The sequence below is a fragment of the Physella acuta genome, unplaced genomic scaffold (assembly GCF_028476545.2).
Source record: "Physella acuta isolate Inbredline_101_S28 unplaced genomic scaffold, ASM2847654v3 ptg001811l, whole genome shotgun sequence".
In the NCBI taxonomy this organism is placed as follows: Eukaryota; Metazoa; Mollusca; class Gastropoda; family Physidae; genus Physella; species Physella acuta.
In genome coordinates this window covers 13,069-40,470 of record NW_026733321.1, presented here as the reverse complement: position 1 = coordinate 40,470, position 27,402 = coordinate 13,069, and the positions used below count along the sequence as shown (strand labels likewise).

The window sequence follows — 27,402 nt, the reverse complement described above, 5'->3', positions numbered from 1 at the left end:
TCGGGCCTTAGTTTTTAAAATTACTTAATGCTGAAATTTTCAAGACAGTCATTTATTCCCCCCTCCCCCTGAGATGTACACAATTTTAACTGGTATTACTACAAGACAGGTTTACTTCTTATATCTGAAAAAAGGTCTACTAAAATTTCATCAAGCAGCTAAATAGGAAAATATTTAATTTACAGCTGGCAAATAGCACCCTGACATTTTAACAAAGCTACAACAAACTCAAGAAGAAACAAAATTTGGACTGGTACTATTTATTACTCAATTCATTACAAATGACTTTAATCTTCCTCCTCCTCTTCATCATCTTGATTAATCTGGAAATATCTCAGTTCAAAGGCCTCTTTTGAGGAAGCTACCACACGCAACCAATCTCTCAGATTGTGTTTCTTCAAATATTTCTTTGTTAGATACTTGAGGTATCTGGGGAAATATTTTTAAAATACATCAAACTGCCTAGCACAACATACAAGCAAATTGATAAAAAACTATTTTTTTCTTACAGCTAATGGTGTGGTCAAAGTATACTTGCATTATAATTTAATTCTCGGAATAAAGTGGAGAATATGTTTTTTTCTGAACAAAATGTTTTACTTATTAAAATTATTAATGTAAACATATTTTCTGTACATCAATTTCATTTACAAATTGAAATATCTCTTCACTTTATCAAGTGTTTTTTTGTGTTGTAATCATTTAACCAAAGACAAAACTAAAAAAAAAAATCAAGATGATGGGCATAGTCTCCATTGGTGTCTGATTTAGGGTTGCAGCTGTTGTAGAAGCAAGCCAGTTAACACCATTCTTTTCAATTTTATAACTAATTGTAAAATATTTCTCTTAACACAAGGACAATAAGATTGTAGGAATGCAGTATACTAAAAGTTTAGTATGTTACAGAACGAACCAGTTTAAAAAAAACAAAACTGAAAAAAATGTACCTTTTGGAGAATGGAATCTCACTGGTCAAATTGATTTTGTTTTTCTGAAGCTCAAGGGAAACATTATTTCCAAAGTTGCCAGTTTTCCCTTCAACCTTGATACGCTCTTGTAAGTATTTCTCCTGAGAAAATAAGAATGGAGCAAGGCTCCAATATATTAGGGAAGGTGACCCTAATATCCCTAGGGAAGATGGCCCTAGTTCACACAGGTCTTTTAAAAATAATTTGTCAGCCATAGTTCACAGGTCTTTAAAAAGTAATGACAGAAAAAAAATTAGGTACTACTAGACAAGTTACTTACAAATGTTCCTACATCCATAATACCATCTTCAACAGGATGAGTGCAGTCGATTGTGTACCTTAGGGTGGTCTTTTTCTTTTTGCCACCTTTATTGGACAGGACCTTGCCTGGACGTTTAACTGTCTTCTGAAATATTTAGGTATAAAAAATTGAAATTCCCACTCAAGGCCTATCCTGGAAGAAACTGCATTGCCATGGGGGGAAACTTGCCCCCCCCCCCCCAATGTGGTAATGTTTTTGATGTACGGTGCATGAATATAGGCCTATAGATCTAAATCCTAACCCTAATGCCTATCCCGACAATAGGAGTTAGGAATTTTCCACTATGTCTGATCAATTGCGGAACTTTATTCCAGATCTAGCTAGGCAGCTGCCAGCTAGGGTGGTGAGAGATGTCCAGAAACTCCATTTTAGCGTATTTTATTCTCCGCTTCACGGTCACATCCGGTTGAGCGTATATTATAAACACAACCAAAACACAAAAAGATGTTAGGAAAACACTAGGATGAGTGCTAGGTATCTACATCTACTTATTTTCTATGAATGTGAGTTTTGATTAGAAAAGGTAAAAAAAAAAAACAAATAGTATTAGGACAGTTCCAATTAAATAGCGTGTGATCGTCACTACATGGTCGAGGGTTCACCGTGAGTTCAAATTGACTTTATCAGCATACATCATGTCATAGCTTGAGCAATAGCTAGAATCTATTTGAAATAGTGCTGACCTCCGTTTTGGGGTCATTGTGAGTTCATAAAAGTTTATAATATCAGGCGTGGGAGATACTTGTAACAATATAAACCGCCTTGCAATTGTGAGTTTTGTACTTCACTTGTTGCCATGAAAATCTTAACTGACACTGGAACATAGCACATTCAATCCATATATACAATTCTCTTCATTGAGACCATAGAAAACACCACGCAGCTTAGCCACCACCCTCATCCCTACCTGTCAGGTGAGCTGTGGTTTACCCTGAATGTTTACAATAACAGAGCCGGGTCGGCTATTAGGGGTAGGGGCAGATAATTTAGATGTAAAAAGGGGAGGTAATTTCTGCCATAACTATTCATTGTCGTCTGTAAACTGTCGTCATGGACAGCTGCTTTCACAGAGTTCGTAGGAGGGGTGGAGAGGGTGTGGATAATCATCTTTACCAGCTACTAGAGAAGTTTACTTAAACCCGGACACTACATCGCTTTTTGGCTCATAGAAACTTTAATTAGCATGTCTCATGCGAAACCACGTCACCTGCACGTAAACTGAACACTTTTTTTCTCTCTCTCAATAATTATTTTTAGAAGTTTTGTAACGTTGCATGGTACGCACATTTCTATTTTTACACAAGCCGGATGAAGTGACCTCGGGTTGGACTTGGGCAAAACTTGAACCAATCAACGCTTAGCTAAAAGGTTACACTATAAATAGCTTCTATATAATGTATGGAACATCGTAAATGTCAGGTTAATGGGTTTTTTTGGGCTTGAACAATAAAAAAGGAGTGTTTGCTAACTCTTTTGACCTTACATTTGAGCGGACAGCAACACAAAACTATTATTAAATAAGAATTTAGAGCGTAAAAGGGGCTGGTTATTGAAGGGAAAGGCTCAAAATAAGGCCAAGAAGGCAGTTGAAGATGAAAGAGGGGGGGGAATGATGTGACATGGCTGGCGTAGCAGCGAAAGTTTTATGCATATGAATACAAAATGACACACACAGTATTAAAGTAGAATGGTTGCGGAGTGATACGATACTTTTTTTTTGTTTTCTATGTTAAGCGGTTACTGAATGAGACCGCATGGAAGTTGGAAGTTCTGATTTTTTTTCGCTGTGTGTCCGCAAACCACAAGTTTCTCTAATAGTGTATTAAAGCAAAATATTTTCTGTCGCAGCATCCGTAGTGAATTATGAAATTACTGAAAAGTAGAAAATAAAACAACTAATCAGCGGCGTATGCTTACGGCGCGGGTCAGCTCGTATTTTAAATTTGGATTTTTCTCAAGTTTTGACAAAAGTAAATTATCAAAAACTAAAAGATTCACAAGGAAATAAGCTCAATTTTGCCTAACGTATTAATGTTTCGGTTGTGTTTATAATAAAATACGCTCAACTGGAGGTGAACGTGCAGCGAGGAATAAAATACGCTAAAAATGGAGTTTTACCGAGAAGTCCACCGAAGTTACTGCTTGTTCTAAGTTTTAATCTTCTTGGCAAATAGTTTATCTCAATGTTCCAACTAATAACGATAAAATGAACATAAGATATGCATCATTTTTAATAACAGCTGTCCTTTTAGTTTTTTTTTTAACCGGTTTATTCTAAGGCCTAAAATAAAGAGACCAACAACTTACGGCTGGCATGGCGATCGGCGTGGAACGTAAAAGGAAGAACTTTGCGAGACTTGGCCTTAAATCGCGCAATTCTAACGAGACTTCATTTGTTTTCTCTTTCGGTTAATTGTTATAGAAACATTATTAAATTTATACCTAAATTAAAAACTTTTAAAGAATAAGGAAATATTTGCTTTTAACTATTGTTATAATATTTGATAGTTTTATTGACAAACTTTAAACAACAAATGAAGTTTTTATAAACATTATTCAGTAAAATGTCGGTAATGTCAAGGCTTGACAATGGGTTTATTTTTTAAAACGTAAGTGAGAACTGATTTTTTTTAAAAAAGTTTTCGCCTATTCTAACAAACTTTTATAAATGCCATCCAGTAGCGTAGCGAGGGGGGGGGGAGGACATATGTCCCCGGGCGCCGACTTTAGGGGGTGCCAAAATGGGTTGGAAAAATAAATTGAAAGGTTTAGGGGGGTGCAAATTGAAGTTTAAGAGGGGGGGGGGGTGCAAATCAAAATCTTGAGGGGGGGGGGGGGGGGGTGGGGGTGCAAATCGAAAAGTTTGTCCCCGGGCGTCGGGAAGGGTCGCTACGCCCTCTGATGCCATCAAAAGAAGACAATATTTTTTTTTCAAGGGGGTCATCCATAAATGACGTCACGCTTTTTTTGACGATTTTAACTGCCCCTCCTCTCGTCCACACATCGTCACAAAAAGCCAGACCACCCCTAAATTGATGTCACACCTTAGCCTACAACCCCCCCCCCACCCTCAAAATTGCTGTTGTATTTTTCTTAGAATAATCTTTTTCCAAAATTTGATCTGAACTATGTCAGCATAGCGTATTTTAATTAATTCCTATTACAATTTATTTTAAAAGTTTTCTAAAACGCGAAATAAAGGCTAAAAATTGTTTTTCTAGCATTGCTTTTTTTATAATGCAAAAGAGTGCCGTCCACACCATCTGAACCCCTCTCTCCCCTAATCACACACCGTCACAAAATTACGGACCCTTCCCCTCCCCCTACGAGTGCGTCGTCATTTATGGACGACCCCTAATAAAAATAATGCACCATTTATTAAATAACTAAAATGATAAGCGTAAATCGATATATTACGTTGGCTATAGGGTTTGGTAAGTAGGTCACCAACTAGTTCTACGGCTCAATAAAACCTGCATGAGCCATATAATTATAACTGGTTGGTGACCTACTTACCAGCCCTATTGAATACCCTTACTAACATTTTAGGAGCTTTATTTGACGCTTTTTTACCTCCCCCCTCCCCTCCATCACTCGTCACAAATAGCCCGACTCCCCTAAAATGACGTCACACCTCAGCCTATACGCCCCCCCCCCCCCTCAAAATTGCAGTTGAATTTTTCTTAAAACATCGATATTTTTCCAAAAATCTTGTCTGAATATAGAGTATTTTAATTAATTTAAAACAGCTTTCTAAAACGCGAAATAACGGCTACAACTCGATTTCTATCATTACTTTTTATGATGCAAAAGTGTGACGTAGCACCGTCTGAATCTCCCCCTCCCCTCATCACGCACCGTCACAAAATTACAACCCCCCCCCCCCCCCTACGCCTTTCTTTTTAGTTAAATAGTGGTGAATTATTAATATATATTAAAGAAAACCATGTTATTTTCTTCTGATAAATGTCTGATAAATAAAATCGAAAACTAAAAACGCTCACCAAATGAATCCAGTGAAATTTGTGTCTGCTAATAACGTGTAAAGATAAACTGAAGATAACCAAACCAAACAATCGATGCCTTGTGGATGTTCTTGTGTGAACAATGACATCGATAAAACCCAGATATGAAATCCATCCTGATTCTGAGTTAATGGGCCAAAATAACAATAAGGTGCACATTGAAGTTACACCATCAGACCTAACGATCTATATGGCAGATTAAGTAGAGTTAAGATGTTTCTTGGCCTCGGCATGGTGTGGTCAGCAGTCAGCATTATGCCAAACCGACATTACTTTCTCTAACGTGCATCAGGATGGTTGGACTCAGGGATCCGACGTCCTGCAGTTCTGGACCAAGAAGTGAGGACGATGAGGGTTAGGAGACAGTTGAATCTAGGCAGTCGAGGTTGAGACTTTGTAGTGAGAGGACGGATACAAGTGTAGAGTTAGGGAACAGCGTAGGAACAATAGTGTAGGAAACATTGAACAGTAGGTGTAGACAAGAAGTATATATTGTGTTAAGCATCGGATGTGTAATAAGTAAAATACTGTGAATCAAACTGATATTCGAGTTGTCTTATTTACTGTACGGATATGAGAGTTCTCGTCCTCGTCACCGTAGTTTTAACTATATGTGGAAACTAGTAGAAGAATAACAAGAAGAATAGAGAAAGCAAGCAATTTCCCCCCACCACACCCCCCCCCCCCGGAGAAAAAAAGTCTGGAAGAAACACTACTTCCCTACTACAAATTAGCCTATATGGAGCAGCGTGTTGACAATCTCGTGTAAAGTGATAGGCCTATAACCAGAGATGTTGAAGTAATAATACATCCTTTATATATCTGCTGTACAAAAACATCTTTCAGATACTACTAGACTAGAGTATATGTAATGAAAATGTCTGGATTTGTCTGAGCAAGACTTGGACAATGCTGGTGACTGTTATGAATGGTATCTCAGTGTATTGCAAGGGTATAAGACTATAGGAGATTGTATGTTGTAGAATATTTTTTTTTATATTAATATACGATTGTGATTATGTGACGATGTATGGAAGAATCTAACGTTTGAGAGTAGGATCTGGTTGCTGGGGAAGTAAGTTACAACAGTCCAGAGGCGTAGCGAGGGGGGGGGGGGGGGCGGGGGGGGACATATGTCCCCGGGCGCCGACCTTAGGGGGGGGGGGCGCTAAATTGAAAGTTTGAGGGGGAGGGGGTGCAAATGAAAAGTTCGAGGGTGGGGGGTGCAAATCGAAAGTTTGAGGGGGGGGGGGGTGCAAATGAAAAGTTCGAGGGGGGGGGGGGGCGCCAAATTGAAAGTATGTCCCCGGGCGCCGGGAAGGGTCGCTACGCCTCTGCAACAGTCTTAGGGTGTGGAGGTATTCGTCCGTCGTCGTTAATGTAGTCAAGTCTTCGTTGAAGCTGTGAAAGTTGTCGTCCGTACATAAGGCAATACACAATGTAATGAACCAATGTGATCCTGTTTGTCTCAAATCGCGAATCCACGTTATAATGTACGGTCGACCCCGTCCTATACTCGTTTTATACTTTTAACAGTGGTCCCCCCCCCCTCGGAGAAATAGTCTGGAAGAAACAATGGTAACAGAAACACTTATCTCTTATAATATTCCACATCCAAGCATTATAAAAATATGGTAAAATTACTAAAATGTGTCAGTTATGCCGTAAATAGGCGCCTTCTTCAATTAACAGTTTAATGCACACGTCCACTATAAGTGAGGTAATAACGTCGCTCACATGACAGTAGGCGCATCTCTTTTATTTTCATTAATTTAGCTATTCATCACTGGCTGTACTGCTTATTTGAGTTGTTTTATTTCCCGAAAATAGCGTCATGGTCCTAAAAATTGCTCGCAAAGGGAACAGACGCTCCCATGCACCACCCGGATACGCCACCGGTGTGTACTTAGCTGACGTGATGAACGGAGCCGTTTCGCCGAAAGATTTATTGTAGGGAGCTGTATTGACTGGCGTTATTAAGCCCCGCTAGCGACAAAAGAAAACATGCGATGATCATCGATAAGGTTTATTGAAGTCATTTTTTTTTACTGTCGTATCGACCGCTAGTGTAGATTAGACCTAATCATACTAGTTGTAGGCCCCTAATACTAGAGCGGCAAAAAATAAATAAATCTGTACCGGTAGAATATTTATTATATAATATACCGGTTGCTTATTATTAGTAATCAATAATAATAGTATATTCTACTTTACTATATATATATTATTTAATATATACAGTGTTATATATACAGCGAATAACATAGTGTCGTCGATTGTTGAAGCGCACGATTAACTATATTTTCTACAATTTCTTCAAATTAGGTCATGTCTCTAATTTAGTCGCAACTGAATATAGATCTCTAGATCTATATAGGTATTTAAATCTCGTACGCTTGGTTAGAAAAAAAAATACGTTGGTGTACAATATTTTTTTCTTTCGCATTAACCAAACCGGAACCGACAAAATAAAAATAAAAATGACTATTTCCTTGACTTACCAGATTGGCAACATAACGGCTAAACCATTGAAAATAAAATACAAAGACTGTTTTTCTGTTTTTAACGCAAGTTTTGCCTCAGATTTGCGCTTTTGAGTAATTAATGTCACATATTAAAAATTAAAATCTGCCCGAAGAAGTGCGTTTTAATTTTGAAAAGGGGATTAGTCGTCTTTTAACTGAAAAAGGAGTCATGGTTAACTACTGTTTAAACACAGGTCGTAGTTAACTTGCGCAGAGATAGGAAATACCTTTTCTCTCATGTCAAATTCTTTAACGGTAACGTGAAAACATTTTTTTCCTTTCATACTTCGCTGAGTACAAAACAGGACTGGTGCAACCTTTAAAATAAAGGCTTTTCAAATCAGTTACCCATTAGTAATGCTGTCAAAGAGACCTAAGCTATTTACATTACATAAATACGTTAACCGTTAGGGGCTGCATAATAAAAAAAATATTAAATCCTGAATACTTAAGTTATAAAGCATAATTAAATAATTAGTTTCATTTTTTTAAAGGTTCTTAATGTTACTGTTGTAGTTTTATTATTTTTAATTAAAGGGCCACTGTAGCGCTTGACCTATTTAGGGGTCGTCCATAAATGACGTCACACTCGTAGGGGAGAGGTCCGTAATTTTGTGACGATGTGTGATGAGGGGGGGGGGGTCCAGATGGTGCGACATCACACTTTTGCATCATAAAAAAGCAATGTTAGAAAACGAATTTTAGCCGTTATTTCGCGTTTTATAAAACTGTTTTAATAAATTGTAATATGAATTGATTAAAATACTCTATTTTGACAGAGTTCAGACAAGATTTTAGAAAAATATCGATGTTTTAAAAAAAATTCAACTGTAATTTTTAAGGGGGTTGTAGGCTGAGGTGTGATGTCATTTTTTACTGGCTTTTTGTGACGACGTGTGACGGAGGGGAGGGGGGGGGGGGGGGAGGTAAAAATCGTCAAAAAAGCGTGACGTCATTTATGGATGACCCCTTACTCAGTATCAGTTCTGTTCTTAATTCTTTCATATTATACTTACATCATACTAAAATTTCGGTTATATATTTTATGATCAGATTACTTTTAAGTATGTGTTTCCGATTTTCTGAACTTACCTTTTCATGAAAATAACGAAGAGTGCTTCAGCTACTCAAAATAATGTAGACATATAATTTTGTAAATACTATTTTAGAAACTATTAAAGTTGTTGGTGTTTCTATAAGGGTGTCTAGTATAAACTCAGCATAATATGTAGGTTAGTAGATCTGTCAATCAATATTGTTGAAAATAAGATCTTCACGAAATACTTTACTTGCAACAAGATAAATCTAATTTTCACAATTTTGATCTGGCAACCTACTATTAGTTTTCAATGGCGTCTGTTGAACTTCCAACAACACGACTAAATTTACTTTTTATTTGTTGTGGTCTCTAAAGTGAGTAACGATTAATGCAATCAGAAAATAAATCGGGACTATAATTTTAAGGAGAACTACCTTATACAATCGTTTTGTTGCACAGGTCACGTTGCTACTGCTTAAACTTTCATTAAAAAATCCAGTCTTTTTACTTTTTATTTTTTATTTATTCAAATTTATTTTCATGATTTGGTTTTTTGTTTGCACCCTTTCCCATTTCCTTGTCAAAATAATTATTTTTATGGCTAGGTATCAAAATTACAAATGACAGTTGTTATGAAAATGAGATCAATTTTTACTGAAATAAATAAAATGGTTAATTACTTAGTTTGAAATCATACAATTTCTTGCATACCATATTGAATTTTAATTTTATTATTAGGCCCTAGCCCTAGCTAGTCTAGGCCTAATTCAGTCAGTCCAAGGCCCCTTGCCTTAGGCGCACTGTTTAGGGCTTAGGCCAGGCCTGCTAGATTTAAGTCCTAATTTCTGATTGATTTTAAAAATGTACAACTTTTACAAGATTAGAGCTAGAATGAGCATACCAAGGCTTGGTCAATTTGTTAATATCCTAATTCATTGACATTAGACTTAGTCAAGCATAAAAAAACATTAATTTATTATAAAGGTTTAGCTATAAGTTACAGCCAACCACTAACAGGCTATCACATTTTCTTTAATTTAGCCCTTAGGGTGATAGAGCTAGATTTCTAGATCTACTAGATCTAGATTCTATGAGAAAATTGAAGTGTTTATTCCCAGGAGTAATTGTTATGAATAGGTTTAATATTAAAAATAGCTATGTGATATGGTACAGTGTTGTCAGATTGAGTAAAGCACTATTGTCACTTCATAAGCCTCTTTTAGGGAATGTGCTCAATAAGGGAATATTGAATTTCACCATATTTTTTTAGCTTTTATTTACAAAAAGATAGGCCCAACTAAATTCTTTTTTTACACCAAAGATAAGAATAAAATTGTATTTTATGTCTTCTTGTTTGTGACATGAATATGATTGTATTATAAAAGAGAGATGACAAATACATGTCACATGCTCTAAATTTTTGCCAACAATGTTTATAGAAAAAATCCTGAAAATACAGTAAGCTTCATGTTTTAGTTTTTTATTCTTAAGTTAGAAATTATTTGATAGTTAGCTGGGGAAGGTTGGGATGTAAAAAATTTCTTACAGGATCTGTACTTAATAGTAAAATGGTTAATTTTCTACTACACCAGATTAGGCTCTGTTATACCAACCCTTTTCAAAGTTAGAAAAATCTTGCTAAAACAGCCTTAAATAAATGTTTTTCTTTGGGAATGAAAGCTCTAGGTTTAGATATGCAACCCCCATATAAATTATAAAGTTGAGCATTTTGAAACTTACTCTCTATTAACACTAACAGCATGCAATTTTAAAGTACTTGAGAGATGGAAGAGAAAAAGTAAATAGCACTGTTCAATAAGCCTTATTATATCTTAATATCACTAGGGTCTCAAGGTTATTTTATAAAATAAGCCATAAACAAAATCCTAACCATGAAGTCTTTTATTGCACAACTAACCCTGCATTATCCCCCATTTTATCTGAAAAAGTTCTTAACAAAAATAAGATTTTTGATACAGACCACACATTCTAACTTTGGATGTCTTTCAGCTACCATCATTACTCCATCCCTCATTATTTCAACAAGATTCAACAAGGTTCATTAGAATGTATTTAAAAAATATCCTTGTTGTAGAAAATTAAGAAAAACTTGTTTGGAAAGAAAAATAGGTTTTAACATGATTATATCAATATGAACTACACTTAAGACTAAGAAAATTGTTAAAAACAAAAAAATATTTTGCTCCTGGGAACAAAATATCTATAGTCTGACTAAATTCTGGTATTTTCTGTTCTGTGTTGTTTGTAAATATTATACATTCCCCTATGATGAAGCAATAAACACGTCTTATTAAAAGATAGCTAATCAAAACACAATACAGGTTTGATAAATGAAATATCATTTCAAATTTAATGTGACTATGTAAATCTGAAATCTTGACTTCATAAAGCATAGGTCTGTATTTTTAAGATGAAATATTCCAAGTAATTAATGCTTATTTATTGAAACCTACTTTCAGTCATACATGATCAATATACTCATGCATATTTTGTAGCTTATTGTTATTAAAAGAATGTGTTACATATATTTTACTTTAAATCAAGTAGATCTATACAATAATGAATAAGACATTGCCTGCAAAATTAAATGAATAAAATATATACAAAATAATTATGTTAAAATCTCTTTCAGGTTACCACATGTACTGAACATCAAACATCATGCAGGAAAATATTAAAGAAATAATAGCTCACAGATCCAAATGATACACCTTACTACACTAGGCTAGAAATGTTATGAGTTAAGTAACTAAAAGTGATTTTGCAATGGATGAGGGTGCATCAAACCTTTGCACCCAACTCCCCACCATTCAGGATCAAGCAGCTTCCAGCAACATACCTTACTCTGGGAAATCTCACCCAGGTACATCAGCACTTAACACCAGTACCAGTGGTTTTTATGTCGGAGACCCCAGCACTGACAGTACCGCCAGCGTTTTGCAGACCAACACAGCAGTGAAAAATGATAGCAGGATTTATGAGAAGAATAATGTAAACAGCCCTGCTGAAAAACATGATTCTTCTTATTTTCTGCCAGGTTTGGTTACCCAGTCCTCACTCACAGACAACTACCAAACTGGTAGTCATAACAGCAGCGCCCAAGCTAGAGAGCAGTCAGGGATTAATAAAAGTGAAGAAAGTTTTAACGTAAAAGAGTACCAGATGATAATTTCAGCATCGTCACTATTATCATCATTATGTACAACACACGTAAGCACCTTCCCCCAGCCTGCTGTTTCTGGTTATAAAGCTAATCAAAATAATAATAATAATAACATTGTCAAGTCAGATTCTCGCCAGGGCCCACAAGCAGATTACAAACAGCAGACTGCAAAGTCATCCCCCTTTTCACATCCTTACACAGTTTTAAACAGAGGTCAAACAGCTGCCAACTCAGCCTCTGCTGCTAATACCTCTACAAGTGGAGATGGCAGAAAGACGTACACTGACCGCCCTGTTGTAACTATTACTCACACCTCTTCTCCATCAGCACATGATTTAAATGTAAGCATCCAAACATCTCCTCTGTTGTATACTAAAAAAGAAAAACCAGCTGGCCAAAACTTCAGAACTGTGAATGTTCCTTCAAACGTTAAACAGGTGCATAAACCATCCACAAACAGCCCTGCTACCAGCACCTCAATGACTCCTTTTATTCAGTACACCACTATTCCCTCAACCTCTGGGAACCTGCCTCATTCCTCCAAGCCAAGGTCTAACTTTGCAGGGTCAAATTCTTCTGAAAAACTAGTGACTGTCCAAACCAAACCTGTGAGCACTAAAAAGCCCAGATCGAGGGCGAGTCGGAAAAAAGAAGCAGCAGAAAAACTTCCAGTGACCTTTGATGATGATGATGATGACAATGATTTTATACCCGTTGGAATGTGTCAACTTCCAATGCAGAGAAAACCAGACGGCATCAACGCAAATCTTTTTTCACCAGAAAGCACGTTGGCCCATGAGTATAATCTTCTTTCTCAGGGTCTGGGTAGCACATACCCCGCTAGCCCCTCACAAGAGTACAATCTGCAGGAAAAATTTGTACAAAAACATCAAGAACCATCACAAGTATTTCTACTGGAGCAGGCGCAACAACCCAACATGAAGCTAAAAGACTCAGACCTGCAACAGTTTAGAAACCTCGCTGAAAGGTCAAGAGCACAGCACACAAATCCAATACATCAACCCCAATTTGAACAAAAGCATGAAACTGTTGTACCATTTGTGGGTGGTGATCGAACAAAAACACTAGGGTTCTTAAAGAATCAAGGATTAATAATTCACCATCAGCAGCCACAGGAAACTTATACAGAGAGCGTCAACCAGAGGTCCAACACCTTGGATAGTGTTCAGCAAAATCAACCTAATGTTGATCATAGCATGCAGTTTTTATCACAGTTTCCCCCCAAGGAACATGTAAAAAGTGCTGCTCAGGAGCAGTACAAAGAACCTGGGTGTCGACAACCAGAAAAAAGCAAGCACAACTTATTACATTCTACACCATACCTTTCAGACAGTGTTACTTCCAGGCCTGAGACTTCACACCAACACCATCCTCCTAAGCTAACAGAACAGCTGCTCCAACAGCCCAGGGTAGAGCAAATTTTGCAGCAGAACAATGACCAAACAAGTAAGCTTGAGATTGGACTAAGTAAACAAGACCAAACTACCGCATTTAGATCAGTGACACCCACTTCTGTTCATGTTCATCACAACCCATCGTTAAACCAACAGCACCCTGAAATAGCCAAAATGTTAAACTCGCCAGTAAGCCCCAGGCAACCAGCAAGCCCAAGACAGTCTATAAGCCCCCGTAGAACTGTCAGCCCTCACCCTTCTTCGATAAGTCCAAGCCAGTTTGTGAGTCCTTATCCCCGGCAGGCTACTAGCCCCCGGCAGTCATCAAAGACGGTTGTTTCTGTTCCCACCTCCAACCCTCACCCATCTCTTTCAAAACCAACCACAAGCCCTCAGACCAAACAGTCACACAGCCCTCGCCAGTCAGCTGTTTCATGGCAATCTCAGAACACATCACAGCCATCTCCGGCTCTTACTTCAAACATGTTTGGTCAGGGGAAAAGTTTCTCAGGGCAGTTGCCTGTGAGCAAAGCTGTAGCTGAGCAGATGAATCAGGCTATAAATACACTTGTTCCCATAGGTCACCCAGTTACGGTTAATTTAGAGTCTGTTCAATTACCCCTTGAAAGCACTGATGTGCCTCATACAAAATCTGGATATTCTTCCTCTATGGAACAAAATAAGTTATTTTCTTTAGCATCAACACATCATGATGTTTACCAGATGCAGCAGGTTAGTTCTGATCTTTCTTTTGATGATGATGATGATGAACCCATACCTTATTCCTTTCCATCAAGCCAGCCTTCCCAAATTTTTAGCCCTGGTCAGGTAATTCATCATCGTCCGCCTGAACGTAAACAAACCAGCGTCAAAGCCAAACAGAGACCAGGCTCAGGCATGTCTGCTCAGCTGCCATCACCGTCTGTTCTGTCTTCCACTGTACCTGTGCCTTCTGTTCAAAATGCTAGCACTATATGGCAACCCCTGCAGCACGTAGAACCAAAGCCAGATCAAAATGTACAACAGCCAACTCAAGATTCTAATGCTCAACCTTCCAAGGATGCGGGTCGAATCTCATCCCAGTCACAAGATGCTTCCAGGCAGAATGTGGTTTATCCAAAGGGACCAGCAGTTTCTGGGGCAACGAGTAGCAGCTCAGAAATGCACCAGGGAATCCAGTGGCAAGCTTCTTCTGAGTTTAGTCAGGTTTCTGGAAAGCCAACAATAGAAATGCAGCTGTACCCTACACCCTCAAGTATCTCTCAGTCCAGTGCATCCCTACCTGACAGCACACCAGCCATCCAAGCTGGGGTAGATAGAGACACATCAGCTTCCTCTGTGTTGGCAAGTAACTCAAATACAAGTAACGCTCAACAAGTGGTGGAGAGTACAAAAGAGACTAAATCACAAGATTCCCTAAGTAAAAGATCAGGGGTTGAAGATCTTCACCCCAGCACTCCACAACAACAAAGATCTGAGGCTCCCAGGAGGGATGATGGCTTAAAAGTCTTGTCTAAAATTGCCAGTGAGTGTTATGTCAAGACAGTTGCAGAGGAAAATAAATCAGTTCCAGACCAAAACAAGGTTTCACCATCAGAGGCAACAGTAAGCCCTAGTGAGGAAAATTCTAAAGAAGGGCAAATAGAAAAGAAAGATGATACTTCTTCGTTGTCCTCTACCACTGAATACAGACTGACTCGCAAAAAACTTAATGAGACCTTAGATAAAAGTGAGAATCAGGATGGGGATGGCGTAGGAAAAGAAGCAGACGGTAAAGATCTCTTGAGTAGTAGTAGTAGTAGTAGTGATGTACCAAAACGAGAGGTCAGGCAAAGGAAACCCAAAAAACCTTTTGAGCAAGAAGACCAACCTGCCAGAAAAAACGCCAAACAAAATCAGAAAACTACGCCCACTTTCAGCGGACAGAAAAAGTTGCCCACGCCCAGTAAAAAAGGACAAACACACAAGAATTTACAAGGCACCTTGAAAAATGAGAGTGAAGATGAAAACAAATTATCGCAAAAAGATGAAAAACTTAGGAATTCAACAGAGCCTGATGATGTTACAAAATCAAATAACGTAGATTTGAAAACTGGAGTGGGGAAGAAAAAAAGCGACCATCAAAAAAATGAAAGTGAATTAGACGCAACCACTAAAGCCTTAGATATGCAGGAAATGTCCTCACGAAGGCTTTCTCAAAGACTTTTGGTTAAAGAGAAAGAAACAAAGAAAGAGGATAATGAGGAAAGTGCAAGAAGATCAAAAAGACAGTCAACTAAAATAGATTATAAAGAAGGTACTGAATCAGTAGAAGACAGTTCTTCTGTGAAAAGTGCTAGGTCTAGCAGAAGAACATCTCCCAGTTATTCTTCCTCTTCTGTAGAGAGTAAAGAAAGAATGACGACCCGAAGTGCCAACCGTAAAGAGGATGAATCTGCCGATAAATCTTTAAATAAAAAACAAAATGATGAAACAGATCAGAAGTCTACTGTCAAGAAGTCAAAATCTTCAGGCCCTGATGATAAACCACTCGACAAAAAGCAAGCTGTAGAAAAAATAGATGATAAACTACGGGTTAAAAGGCGGAAGGATGAAGATCAGCCAGCTGAAGCTAAAAAGCGCAAAGACTCAGATACTGAGGATAAGATTTCTAAAATAGATACCCGTGGAAGTTCTAAGGAACTTACTGTCCAAGGTAAAAGGGTAACAAGAACTCCTGCAACTACTGGTGGTCGATCTCAAAAAGCAACCTCAGCACCCCAGGTGAAAGGAGGATTGCAAAGGTCCCTCAAAAGTCCAGCTTCAGAATTGCGTAATCTCAACTATTCTGCAAGCACACCTCGTAGGATGACTACACGTCAGTTGGTCTCTGAGAAAGAGACACCAAATTCCAGTTCCGAGGCTACTGGTACAAGAACAACTCCTGCTGAGGGGCGTAGGAGCATTAAAAAGAAGACTGAAGATTCTATTTTAGGTGAGGTAGATTCAAAATCTGTCCCTGGTGATGATAAAAAACAAAATGAAACTGAATCAACAACAGATACTTCGGGTAATGAGAAAAACACTTCATTTTCTGAAGAGACCCCAAAGAGAAAGGTCATTAAATCAAAGTCTCGAAAACTGAAATCTGGTTACAAGAGAAAAAGATGGAGAAAATTTAGAGGCAATAAAAATCTTGTTGTAAAATTGAAGACTGATAGTGTTGCCGAAACTGATAAAGCAGATCCAGTCAGTGATGAAAATGACGAGAAGCAAAGTGACAATAAAAAGCCATCAGCTCAGGAAGAAGTAAAGGAATTAAAAATTATTGATGAAAAAATATCTGTTGATGTCATGGAGAGTAAAAAAACTGAGCTTCACAAAACAGCAGAAGCAATGGACACTGATGTGTCTGTGATAAAATCTGGTAGTAATATAGAAGAAAATACACAGCATAAACCAGTGATAAAAACTTCTTCATTGGACACTAATGTTGCACCTGGTCCTAATGATACTGATCTCAGTATTTCTGTGGTAAATCAAACAAAAGATTTTGGACAAACACAATTCCATTTGGAGTCTAACAGACAAAAGATGGTCATGTATAAACTGGTACCTGTGTATGGAGAAGATGTATCTGAGATAGAAGGTAGGTTATTTAAACTACTTTGTTGTGAATTCTTTCATTTATATTTTGTTGACAATTTTTTTTTGTTTCTATACAAAGTGAAAATTTAAGATAGAAAAAAAGGATATAAAATTTGAAAACAAAATTGAATGTCAGTATGTATGTAGATAGTGTTTTATGGATGTCCATATCAGAGTTTAGGGTGTAGCGGTTTATCTTATGGAGTGCATGTGGAAAGGGGGGAAGTAGTGCAAACATTTGAATTTTTGTGAACCTTGTTCTTCACAGTATAAATTATAATATAATTATTTAGCCCGAAAAAAAAAACCTTGAAAAAATTATGATTTAAGAAATTGGATTATCATTATATTTTATATTTAATAACAATACTACTTTTATTTGCTTCTTGACAGTTAAAAACTGCATTTTCTTATTTATTACTTAATAAAAAATTAAATTCTTTTTTTAGATACATTTATTCCGATAAGTGGTTACTTTGTGCCTGGAGGAAGAAATGATCGCATACTTTTACCACAAAACTTCATGTCTGGCGCTTTAAAAACATCAACCACAGCTTTAGGATGGGGAACTACTTCCTCAGGGAACGAGCAGTCTGAATCCAGAATACCCACAGCACTAACCTCTGCAGACAAAGTATCCAAAGTACTACCACACCCTGCCAACTTGGAGCCACAGCTATCATCGTATTCCCCACTAAGGACTACACCCTCTACTGGGGTTTCCAACGTTGCCCCATCAACCACCTGGCCACCTACAGCACAAACTTCTTCAGCAACATGGCCGTTGCAACTGCCTCCGCCGGTTCCCACGCCCCCACCATCAGTTGGAGAACCGGGAATAATGAGCTCCAAAAAAACATGGCCAGTTTCTCAGCCCCAAGCCTCCCCTTCAACATACAGACCATCCCCTTCATGGAACACCACCCCACCATCATTACTGTCATCCTCCCCTTTATCGTCATCTTCATCAACATGGAATATGTCGTCTACTTCATCACTACCCCTGTCACATCAAAACTCACTGACCTGGACGGCGCCACAAACATCACAAGAAGCGACATGGAGATCATCTACATCTCATCAAGCTGTGGAGTCATGGAGTAAGGAATATTTTCCCAGTAGCAACTCCACACCTGTCCTGCCACAAACATCATCACAGGTAATTGTATCTTTAATTCTTTTTTATTTAGGAAAAAGTTAAAGAAATATTTTTTATTGTGTTTATATACATATAAAATAGTTACAAGTTTCATTATTTCATCATAAAGAAATCTTTTTAATTTCTTAAGAAATTAACTTTTTTTTAAATTGCTCTTGTATTTAAAAAAAAAAGACCAATGAAAATGGTTTCTTGCATGGATGGATTTTCTACTGGTTTTGTAAATAACTTTTTAAATAAGTAAAAATAACTGTCTTAAATGTGAGAGACAAATAAAGAATATTGTAATTAGTAAATAATAGTAGTCATGTGGATTAAAAAACACACATGAATTTGGAAAAAAACCCCACACATTTAATGTCAGTTTATATATATAATGATATATTTCCTCAGAGCCATACAGTGAATCAGAATTATAGCCTAGACTCTGGGACACCAAACACACAGACCCCTACATACCAGTCACAAGACCAGACAGGCTCCGGTACATTTTATGGAAATGGTGTTCCCCAGGACTCAGACTTCACAGATGCCAGACAGGAGAATCTAATTCAGGGTTTCCTCAGGCAAGTCACTTCCAACGCTGGTGGCTTCAGTCAAGAGTTGTCAGGGTTCAACCTGGGGCAGCAGGACTTTGCTTACCTGGAGAACAAGTTACGGCAGGAGCTGTCTCCTAACACACTGTTCTCAGCTGTCGCTGCTTACGATGACAGTAGCCAAGAGGGGCCTGGAGCCTGCCCGGACGGCTCCCTGCAGGACAGCATTAACTTGGTCCACACTGTCAATCTGGACATGGAGGAAGGAAACATGGACAGCTCGGCTAATTTAGACTTGTCTGGGATAACAGGTCACACGCCTCGGCCTGTAAGTGTACCTAAGAGCTTGGAGAGTCAAGTCAAGACTCCCCACAGGATGGGGATGCAAGCAGCAGGGGACATAGAAAGTCCTGCACTGCTGGATCGCTCAGCCTGTCTAGATGGTACACCACAGATGGACAACACCCCACAGCTTGAAAGTCCTTTAGCCAAGGATGACAAAGTGAAGAAAGAGGACAAGAAGGTTATGAAAGAACGCAAGCATCAGTATGATGTAGGTTCCTGTTTTTAGTTTGACCATATAGTGTTAAATTACTTTATAACACCCAAAAAAATTCCATTTTCTACTCTTAAATAGTTTGTAAATAATTTAAAAAAAAAATTATCCCTATTTTTTACTAAAAATTAGTTCCATTCTTCTGAAATTTATTAATTTTGAAAAATAAAAGATTCATTTTTCCCTTTTTTTTAAACAGATAATCACAGAAAATGAAGTTCGTCGATACAAGTGCAAATCCTGTGGGAAAATGTTTGGAAACGCAACCATTTATCGTCACTTAAGGACCCATGACCCAGATTACAAAGTGACCTGTCACCTCTGTGAGAAGAAGTACACACAGAAAACAAGTCTTCTTTTACACATGAAAAAATGTCATAGTGATCAGCTTCCACAACCAGCACCTTCACATGCAAAAGGTAAATATGTAATGTTTTAAGTCAATAAAACTTGTGTGTAGGTTTGTGATTGGTAGCTGTTTATTTTTTCTTGCTTTAAAAAAAAGAGATTTAAAAATGTGTGATTATTAAGAGAAAGTAACTTTTGTTATCCAGAACCTGAGGTTGATGCTGCAGAAAAAGACCACGACAAAACATCTCCCAGCAAGCGCCAGAGAAGGGCATCATCCTCTGCCAACCCACTAGCAGCAAGCTTAGATGAAAGTGAGATTCTCAAGCAACAAGAGACTCACAGACAGGTAGAGGAGCTGCGCAGGCTGAAAGCTGAGAAGAAATTACATGGCAAGGCGACTGGGTCTATGGCAGACGATGTGACGGTTGTGAGTTCGGAGGTCAGGGTTAACGAGGATGACGTGCAAGATAACACTGCTATGCTGGAACACAATTCAGCATCAGTGTTTCACCAAGATGCCAATGTAGAGCCAGTCAGTGTTGGTAGAAGAGATAGTTCCCATGATGAATTTGCTGACAGCGTTGTTCACTACAGCAGAGATGGCACCCCTGTATTAGCCAGTGACCCAGGGGCTTACATCTCCAGCTCCCCCAGAACCCCGTCCTATCAGATCACAGGCCTGTCGCAAAGTGCCACCAAACCACAGTATCAGCTGAACGCCCCGCAGCCTGTCATGTCGACGCTGTCTCCGTTTCATGCAGACACTGTGCCCAAGTCCAGCTTAACCTCAGCCCAGGGGGATTCTCAAGTCTCGGATGAATCTCTTTACGGCAACACGGAAAGATGTTCTCAGGATGGAACAGCGGAGAACACGCCAGACAAGCTCCAGCCATTCCAGTGTGAGATCTGCTACAGCCAGCTGACCTCCAGGAATGGCTACACACTACACATGCAGCGTCACAACAAGGCCAAGTCTAAACTCTGCTCCTTCTGCGACAAGACCTTTCACACCAGCCAGGAGCTCAAGTCACACGAGCGCACCCACACTGGGGAGAAGCCTTACAAATGCCCCATCTGTTACTACGCTTTTGCTCACTCTGGCTCCTTTGTCAGCCATAAGAAAGGACACACAAACAGAGGAGAAACAGAACCATTCCTGGTTGTGGATGGTGTAACACAGTACCCCAGCTCATTCAAGAAGCCGCGCATTGTGGACCCTGATAACGTGAAAAGAGCTGCCGATGGCTCTGAGATTGAACCGAAGAAGAAAAAAAGGAAGAAAAAACCAAGCACTGATTCTCAAGAGCTGGACAACAGTGGGGCCAGCATGCCTGGACCCAGCTCCAGCACAGAGAACAGCATGAGCCAAGTTGCTAGGGAAACAAGTGTCATCAGGAGAAACAGTTTAGACCCTGCTGGTGAGAAGCAGGCTGTTTCTCATCATGCAGATAATGTCTTGGCTAGGAGGATGAGCTTGAATGACCAGATGTTAACCATGAGTGGCCAGGGGTTAGTCAGCGGCAGTGGCCAAATTTACAGCCAAAATCTAGATGAACAAGAAATTGGTTTATCAGCGGCGTCTCAAGATAAAGATAATTCCGCGTATCTTCAACAAGGTGGGAGTTACGCCCTGACTCGCTCTAATGTAGACTCTGAATACTACGATAGTTCAGCAAGCTACACTGAGCGTCCACACCAGCGAGACTACAGCTCTACTCATGCTGATACATCTTCCTCCTCCCATGACTACTACACGCAGGTCAAATACTACCCTAGGTCTTCCAGCTCAGACCAGTACTCGCCTAGCAACCAGGATCAGCTGCGGACTGTTCCGGTCAATCTGGCGTTGGGTAAAACACCCCAGTACCCCAGCAACATGGACAGTTACTACTCTTCACAACAGCAGTACCAGTACGACGTCACTGGTCAGAGTGTAGACACAGAGTACCAGCAGGAAGATTACGAGGCACTAGCCCAGTTTAAACCTGACCCCGCAGGGACAGAGATAGTGAAAAAACTTCTCCAGCATTACAATGTCCCGCCATCCACCTATCAGGAAGCTGCGCCTGTGGATTACAGCCAGATCCAAAGCACTTCCGATTACAGTAGAACAGACCCCGAACCAGTGCTGCCGATGTACTCTGAGCACGACATAGCAGCGCCTCCATCCTACAGCGCCAGTGTGCAGCAGAAGCAGTACTACAGCGCACGCCAAAGAGCGCAGGAGTACGATGGCTCGCTTTTGATGTCATCTGAAAGACCTCTGACTAGCCCCAGAGATTCAAATATTATGCTGCCCCCACAGCCAGACAGGCAGTATGCCCTCACCAGCTCACAGGCCCACCTTCAGACAGATGTCTACAGATCTGAAAACACGCCCAGGTATGCCACACCTGATACACCAAGGTACGCAACACCTGACACGCCGAGGTATGCAACACCTGATAGTTACCGAGATGAGCAGTACAGCACACAGATGACCCGGCCACCAAGTCAGCCGTACTCCCAGACGTACGACGTCACGCCATCTAGAGACTACTATCCTCAACCCTTACCAAAAATTGAGAGCCTCACCAGAGACTCCAACTCTGACAAGTCCAAAGACGCTCTAGCTAAATCTCAGTAAAAAAAAAATAACTTGTGTACACATAGGATTTATTTTTAAATCTAAAGAACATACGACAAATGCTGTTGCAGAGTTATATCATGTACAATTAAATTTTAAAATGGCAAGATCAAGTCAAATTCTATGTTTGTATTCATCTATATCATCCTCCCTGTGAAATATGTGAATAAATGTGTATCTAAATACCTAATATTTTATGATGACCAGTACATCTCTTCCATACCTCCAAGAAAATGTTATCTAATTATAGAAAGCACAAATTGTTGTGTCAACTAAGTTCATGTTGTTATAATTTATAATGTGCTGGGAAAACCTGTTTTATTTTATGATGCAATTCTGTGAGCATGTTTAACACATTATCAAATGTATTCTACAGCTCATAGAAGGGTTGTCCTACAGTTAAATTAAAAAAAAAATCATGCTTTCAGAAGTAGGACTTTAAATCACTTGCATAATTACATGGTTTTTATATTGGTATATAGTGGTCATGTAGCCTGGATTACCTGATAATGTAGTAAAGGCTTTGTGGTAACTCAACATGAGTGACACTGACAATATCCCAGCTGCCGTGCTGCTCCAGAATAATTTTTACAGCTAAACAATTGTTCTTCTTTGTACAAAATAAATAAATATATAATATTAATATCTAATATATTTCCTGTTATAAATAGAACCCTTTTCTTTAAAAATTTAAATCATTTTATGATGTGATTACTTTGTGGTGCTTAATAATGTTATGTAAAATAGAACTGGAATATAAATGGACTTGTATTGTTTTCTTTGTTGTAAACAGTGCTAAATCATAGAACATTTTAAAAATAAAATCAATTATATAATGTACAGTTTCTTTCATCATCATCCAACTTATTCAAACAATTGAATGTTAATTATTCTTGCATTCATGTACAAATATTTATAGTAGCTTTGTTTATTTGTGGAAAATTAATTTTTTTAAAAAGACTTCCACTGAATTTTTTGTTGGGCATTTCTACTTTATTTACAGTCTAGGTATCCTACAAAATATTTTTGTGGCTAAAAGATTTGGAAACACTGAGTAACATTTATACATTGGAACCAATTTTACTATGAATTCAAGATAAATCGTGTTAATATGTATGGTTTTATGTTTGGGGCCCTTGGTTCTTATAATTTCTAGAATCAATTTTTTTCCCTGTCTACCTCTGATGCCAACTTGTAGAAGTCTTTAAGTTTAGTAGAGGTTATGGTAAATACTTGTTCTAAAGCCAGCATACTGATAAGCCTCATGCTTCACCCTTCTTCTCTGATTAAAACATATGAAACCATTAATTTTGTCTTTGATCTATTGATTACTCACTGCCAACTATTTCATTTTTTAATGTACCCAATGAAAATTATAAAATGCCATGAGTGTATGCTGGCACTTACTCCATTTATACTAGAAATAACAAAACATGTGTCTGCTTCTGAACAGGTATATACTGTGTACTTTAGTTTGGAACTTGTGTATTTTTCTAGCTTACTGGAATATAGCATGTATTATTATAATAGGTTTCAGTTCATGTTTTGTGATCATTTACTAGTTTAGAAATTGTATTTTTTCCTGTACGTGCACTCATGTAAAATTACATGGATCTAACTGATGAGAAAAGTTTTGATTTTATATGACTTTTATTTTAAGTCAAGTAAAAAAAGTCATTGACATCTTCTCATGCACCGGCCAGTTAAAACTCACTCGAACTTTATAAAAATAAAATCATAAACAACCAGGTCTATGTTTTGCGTAATATCCAAGTATAAAGGAATTCACTGAACTCTATATACTAACTCAACTTAATTAAATATAATCACGTTATGTCAGTTTTTAATCAATGTACCATCTAATTATCTTCCGCTTATAATAAAAGCAAATTTATGTTCAGACGCATGAAAAGCAAATTCCATCGCTAATACTTTGATTGGGTGTTGTTTTCTTTCTGTAAATATGTACAAAATAAAATCAATATATTTGTTCTCAAGACTTAGTGGAAACAGTAACCATGTGCCTTGATATTGTAATGATGCTATATTCTCCAATAGTTTTGCATGTATTTTTTATGCAATTTTACAAACTATGTTCATGTAATATCAACTGGTCATTTAATCTCTTAAATTTTGTTGACTAAGCATAAAGTGATGATCATTACAACTGCATGCTGTAATCTTTTCAATTCACTCTAAATCTTGTCTGATGCATGCCTTAACTCTTCTTACATACACAAATATTTTCATTCAAACTTTCTTATCTAGTGAAATCATTGTTGATAATTCTGTGACATATTTCTTTATTTTTTATTCTGTTTTTTTTTTTGTGTGTGTGCTAATTTTGCTATCAGACTTTTTAATCTACATTTTTAGATGATTTTTACTTGTATTACTTATTTATTTTTTGTTACTTTACTCTAAAAACATATGTTAGTGTTACGACTTAAAACTACTTTTGCTTACAAAGTGTACCTTTAATTGATATGGTCTTAGTAAATTAGAATATGACATTCTAATGCGGTATATACATTTTTATACAGGTAATTGTTTTTATCTTCTTTTATTTGTATGCGTGAGATTGCATGATTATTTTTAAATTTAAAAAAAAATCAGTGAAAGCACAATATATTTTTTTTATTTTACAAATCCCTTACTAGAAAAGCATGTGGGTTTTTTTTTACTTTTGTTTTCGCTGTGCTCAATTTTAATTAACTTTGGCTCACGTACATCCCATAACATGTACACATCCTCTCAATATCACAGTGCAGTCTTATTTTCAACAGTATTTTTTTAAATACACATACTTTTATTTTTTATAAGGATTTTGTTTTTAATGTCATTTCAGTGTTATTACAAAGGAAAATAGCTATTTCATTATTGAAGAACATGCGCTAGGATTTAGAGCTATGGGAATAGATTCTTATAATTATGTAACATGTAATTGTAACTTTCTTGTGGCAACAATAAAATTCACAAACTAAAATAAAAGACAATGTCAATTTGCATTTGTTTTTAAATTAAAAAGCTGAGCAGAGTTTTACTTTTTAATTCTAGCCTTTTAGTTCTTAGATTATCATGAACTGCTTATTTACATTTGTGGTGCTTTTTCTAGTAGTAAGGAACACACAAAGTGGTGAGATCTAATGCTTACAGTTACCTGAGAAATGCCAGATGGTTAACTATTGCAGGCTATTTTTATGATCAATCTAGGTCAAGCTAACAATGGCCCACTTATGCTTTTGGTTTCCATGTGCATTCGTTTTTTTTTGTTTTTTTTATCAGAAAAGGCTTACCTGTTATACATTTGTATTTACACATGGATCTAGGTTTTAGAATATCTAAACAAGTCATTATATTTTGATCAGAATATTCCTCTGTAATGAACATAAGTGTTATTTTGGGTTATAAAATTATGTGGTGTTTATCTATTGTCAGTATGTAGGCCTCAGAATTGTAAATTTGTTTATAAAATAATACTGGCTGCCCACAATTCATAGATAAATTAATTTATTAAGTTACTAAAATTAGAAAAAAATTTAAGTTAATATAAATAAAAATGAACTTAATGTATATTTTTTGTTTTTGACCATATTTGTACAAATTTAATATAATTACTTATTTCAAAGTAAGATCCTGATAACTTGATTTGTTGGTTAAAAATTATTTATAAAGTCAGATTTTTAAAAGCTACTTGTTTATGTAAAAATGAATTGAGAATTATTTTTCTTGCTAGCTGGGTGCAGTAAGAATAATTTAAACTTATACGTGTTGTTTGTTAACGTGCTTTGTTTTAAATCCTGGTTGAATCACATTTTCTTGTTTTAAAGTCAAAGCATTTTTCAATGTACATTTTAAACTCAATGTGTTAATCTAATGGAACACATCAACATATTTTTAAGGTTTACTTTCATGTACCTAGGCTTGAGTAGAACGGTTGTCTGTTTCTTTGGTATGGCTTTTTATTTGTTTCGACAATATATTTATAAACGTATTCCACGTTTTGAAATGGTTATGTCATTCATAAGCTTCTCTTTTTTGATGTTGTGGTCTCTAATGTCATATAATTTTTTTTATTATTGATTTAAATACGAGTTGTTACAGAAATTTTTTTCTCTCTCTGTGGTTCTGTTCTTCCTCAAGAGCTTAATGGCACCAGCTGAGGTAAGTCTTGCATTATACAGTTTACCTGTTCACCTGGCCGGTATTGTTTGCTTCATCTCTACACCGGTTGCATACATAAGCTGTAAATAATTTGCATATACTACTTCTATATCTATAAATAGAATAAAACATATTTTAGAATTATTTTAAAATATTGTGTTGTTAATTTTGTTCTGATGTTATGTTTTCATTTCATGTTTCAAATAATAATAAAAAATAGTCAATATACAGTAAATGCCTCCTGTGGTAGCTTTATACCTATGTAAATTTAGTTTAAATTAGATCTTTAGTCTGTGCCATCACATTTACTACTCGTCTTTTGACTTCTGGACCTGACCCAGGTCTATCTTTAACCTTTTAAAACAAACAAAGAAGTTTTCAAGATCTGATTGAGACAAGAGAAACAGGAAGTTTATCCTCAATAGAAACTTATCAGCAAATTTTTCTGTCTGGCAAGTTGCAAAAAAGGAAGGGAATTAAGAGGCATGATGAATCAGTTCCTGAGATGTACTCTAGATTTCACTACACAAACTCACATGATCCAAATAATGTGACTACAGACAAAGTGAGACTTGGTGCACACTAGATCAAAATACAGTTTGACCACACTTGTAGTAGCAAGAAATTAAGACTTACTTGCGACACAAAAGTTGATAGATTTTTTGTTAGATTTTAAGTTAATTAATGCTTAATGAACTTAAAAAAATATAAAAAAATTAAGAGAAGGCGTTGCATAAATATATGACAAATACTAAGATGGCATACTATTGTTTTTTACTTTTTATTTACAAAAATATAGAATAGCATTTCTGTGGTTTTTAAAAATGCATACATTTGAAGCCATGTAAATCTAGGTCTTACTTAAGAATTTTAAAATGCATATACAATAAAAATTATAACTGCTA

General features: G+C 37.1%; 2 protein-coding genes across 2 annotated transcripts; one reads left to right on the top strand and one right to left on the bottom strand.

Moving 5' to 3' along the window:
- Positions 1–241: 241 nt before the first annotated feature.
- Positions 242–3,692, bottom strand: LOC131930645 (large ribosomal subunit protein eL22). Its single transcript, XM_059287229.1, has 4 exons — positions 3,598–3,692; positions 1,249–1,374; positions 948–1,069; positions 242–429 (listed from the first exon to the last, which is right to left on the bottom strand). The coding sequence occupies exons 1-4, from the start codon at positions 3,604–3,606 to the stop codon at positions 288–290; spliced, it is 399 nt and encodes a 132-aa protein (XP_059143212.1). The 5' UTR covers positions 3,607–3,692; the 3' UTR covers positions 242–287.
- A 5,487-nt stretch (positions 3,693–9,179) lies between these two features.
- On the top strand, positions 9,180–26,702 carry LOC131930647 (uncharacterized). The gene is made up of 6 exons (XM_059287231.1): positions 9,180–9,253; positions 11,533–17,106; positions 17,555–18,264; positions 18,658–19,353; positions 19,556–19,775; positions 19,911–26,702. Exons 2-6 carry the CDS (start codon positions 11,667–11,669, stop codon positions 22,331–22,333), a joined length of 9,489 nt encoding a protein of 3,162 aa, XP_059143214.1. The 5' UTR covers positions 9,180–9,253; positions 11,533–11,666; the 3' UTR covers positions 22,334–26,702.
- Positions 26,703–27,402: the final 700 nt, after the last annotated feature.

What these genes read in the sequence shown, in the direction of transcription:
- LOC131930645 (XM_059287229.1), bottom strand. An exon ending in TTATGGATGTAGGAACATTT is followed by an intron (nt 1,070 to 1,248) that starts GTAAGTAACTTG and finishes TTATTTTCTCAG; the next exon opens with GAGAAATACTTACAAGAGCG. An exon ending in GAGATTCCATTCTCCAAAAG is followed by an intron (nt 430 to 947) that starts GTACATTTTTTT and finishes ATATTTCCCCAG; the next exon opens with ATACCTCAAGTATCTAACAA.
- LOC131930647 (XM_059287231.1), top strand. Translation starts at nt 11,667, where the DNA reads ATGGATGAGGGTGCATCAAACCTTTGCACCCAACTCCCCACCATTCAG. An exon ending in AGATGTATCTGAGATAGAAG is followed by an intron (nt 17,107 to 17,554) that starts GTAGGTTATTTA and finishes TTCTTTTTTTAG; the next exon opens with ATACATTTATTCCGATAAGT. An exon ending in AGCACCTTCACATGCAAAAG is followed by an intron (nt 19,776 to 19,910) that starts GTAAATATGTAA and finishes TTTGTTATCCAG; the next exon opens with AACCTGAGGTTGATGCTGCA.